At 53.1% G+C, this 2,586-nt stretch overlaps 1 protein-coding gene across 1 annotated transcript; it reads right to left on the bottom strand.

Moving 5' to 3' along the window:
* Window positions 1-1,686: 1,686 nt before the first annotated feature.
* Window positions 1,687-2,293, bottom strand: LOC108801595 (mucin-2-like). The gene is made up of 2 exons (XM_018573486.1): window positions 2,247-2,293; window positions 1,687-2,134 (listed from the first exon to the last, which is right to left on the bottom strand). The coding sequence occupies exons 1-2, from the start codon at window positions 2,291-2,293 to the stop codon at window positions 1,687-1,689; spliced, it is 495 nt and encodes a 164-aa protein (XP_018428988.1).
* Between the last annotated feature and the right edge of the window lie 293 nt (window positions 2,294-2,586).

Here is a 2,586-nt window from a genome sequence, read left to right as displayed (position 1 = left end):
CTCCAGCAGAGTATCTCAGGAGAGGAGAGTTATAGAGGAAGGAGCAGAGTCCTCCAGCAGAGTATCTCAGGAGAGGAGAGTTATAGAGGAAGGAGCAGAGTCCTCCAGCAGAGTATCTCAGGAGAGGAGAGTTATAGAGGAAGGAGCAGAGTCCTCCAGCAGAGTATCTCAGGAGAGGAGAGTTATAGAGGAAGGAGCAGAGTCCTCCAGCAGAGTATCTCAGGAGAGGAGAGTTATAGAGGAAGGAGCAGAGTCCTCCAGCAGAGTATCTCAGGAGAGGAGAGTTATAGAGGAAGGAGCAGAGTCCTCCAGCAGAGTATCTCAGGAGAGGAGAGTTATAGAGGAAGGAGCAGAGTCCTCCAGCAGAGTATCTCAGGAGAGGAGAGTTATAGAGGAAGGAGCAGAGTCCTCCAGCAGAGTATCTCAGGAGAGGAGAGTTATAGAGGAAGGAGCAGAGTCCTCCAGCAGAGTATTTCAGGACAGGGTAGAACCAGGGAGGGCACAATATACCCCAAATAAGCTTCATCTTTTAAGGAAAATCAAAGTTCTAATTTTTGCTGATCCGTCAGTTTGTTGTCTCAGAATGGGGAAGGAAATGAGGGGCGGGGCCTATTTCTTCTGTAGAACTGAGCTGAGCTCATCACCTGCCACATGCCGGGAGATGTTCTTCATAGGATGTGATGCATCTTTATGTCTCTTCCCAGGCCGGTGCCATGGACCCTGTGGCTGCGCTGTGGGCCGTGGCGTTCCTCCTTCCCGTTGTTTTCGTCACCGCCCTGTGTATCGGCTGCAGGAGGAAGATCCCAGGTACAAGGATTTGTCTATTGGGGCTCCTGATGGTCACATGTTCCTCATTTGTATAGCAGTGCTCCGCACCAGCTGAAAGTCAAAATAAGGCTTGCAGTAGCTCTGCGCGTGTTAATGGGTGCTAAGTTCTCTCTCTTTTTTTTTTCAGTGCATATAATGGAGACCGGCCACTACGAGGACAAGTAAGTTCACCTATTGCACATCTGTAACCTAATTGGGTGCTAATGAGCACCTATGACTGCCGGCGCTGGCTCATTGTCGCCCTCTGGAGGCGGTGACAAGAGGTGCTCACACCCCGGGTCTGTACACCTGCTGTTCCCATTATGAAGGGCTCCCACCATCCCTGTGCTGAGTTGCCGGTTCTGTACACCTGCTGTTCCCATTATGAGGAGCTCCCACCATCCCTGTGCTGAGTTCCCGGGTCTGTACACCCGCTGTGCCCATTATGAGGGGCTCCCACCATCCCTGTGCTGAGTTCCCGGGTCTGTACACCCGCTGTGCCCATTATGAGGGGTTCTGGCTTGTAACAAGTTCACTTTCAGGGTTCCGCCTTGATCTGTATTCACGTTGCTGTATTCCTCTTTTGCAGGGGTCAGTACAATCCGCAGACGTCCAGTTTTATGGTCATGAAGGGGCCGTCAGACAACAAAAGTTTGTATCCCAAACAGATTTATAATGACTAATTTCCTTTACACAGAGGCCGAAATACGTTTCATATTGTAATCGTCTTTTGTCATCCACAATATGAAAAAAAGTGTCCTCGTCATCAATGACAATGAATCCCCCCTCCCCCCCAACTATAAAACGTTCTGAACCCCCGATATTGCGAAACTGAATGGCAGCTCCGCCCACAGCTGAAATGTTACTTTTGAATGACTGTTAGTAAAGAAGTGAATGGAAGGTGCTTGTGGGGGAATCCCTGTTGCTGGTGGTGGGATCACTGGTGCTGGTGGAGGGATCCTTGGTGGTGGTGATAGGGCCCCTGGTGCTGGGGCCCCTGGTGCTGGTGGTGGGGTCACTGGTGCTGGTGGAGGGATCTCTAATGCTGGTGGGGTGGTCTTTGCTGGTGGTGGGGCCCCTGTTGCTGGTGGTGGGGCCCCTGTTGCTGGTGATGGGGCCCCTGTTGCTGGTGGTGGGGCCCCTGTTGCTGGTGGTGGGGCCCCTGTTGCTGGTGGTGGGGTCACTGGTGCTCCTGGTGGTGGGGTCACTGGTGCTGGTTGAGGGGACAATGGTGCTGGCGGTGGGGTCACTGTTTCTGGTGGTAAGGCCCCTGTTACTGTTGGTGGGGCCCCTGTTGCTGGTGGTGGGGTCACTGGTGCTGGCAGGGCTGCCATTAGAGAAAGCGTGGGTTCACTTTAGGGGCTCAGTCACACATTTAGCTGCGGTGCGTTGCGGTTACACATGTGTTCCTATAACGCACCCTAACACACGTCACATACAATTCATTCTCAATGGCAACCCGCAGCAATGCAGCTGTGCCACACATGCGTTGTTCGACCGTCGACTTCCCAGGCCTGCATGTCCCCCCTAGAAATGTCCCTCACCGTCCCGTACGTACCCCAATTTATTGTCCTCTGTCCGGGGACTGTGCCCGGGTCACAAAGCCTTCCACATAAGGTGGCCGAGGGGCCCGGGGAGGTTCTGGTTTCCGATGAGGGATCAGATCTCACACAGACTTGGAGCCGAAATTGAAGGGAATAATATATTTAACATTGTGTCTCCGCAGGAGATCTCCCCTCCCCCCCGACCGCCGCAGGAGTTCAGTGGGAAGAGACATTA

The sequence above is a fragment of the Nanorana parkeri genome, unplaced genomic scaffold (assembly GCF_000935625.1).
Source record: "Nanorana parkeri isolate BGI_ZX_2015 unplaced genomic scaffold, ASM93562v1 scaffold2399, whole genome shotgun sequence".
NCBI classification, from domain to species: domain Eukaryota; kingdom Metazoa; phylum Chordata; class Amphibia; order Anura; family Dicroglossidae; genus Nanorana; species Nanorana parkeri.
Note: the sequence above shows the minus strand (reverse complement) of the source record. Positions and strands in the feature narration are given on the sequence as shown.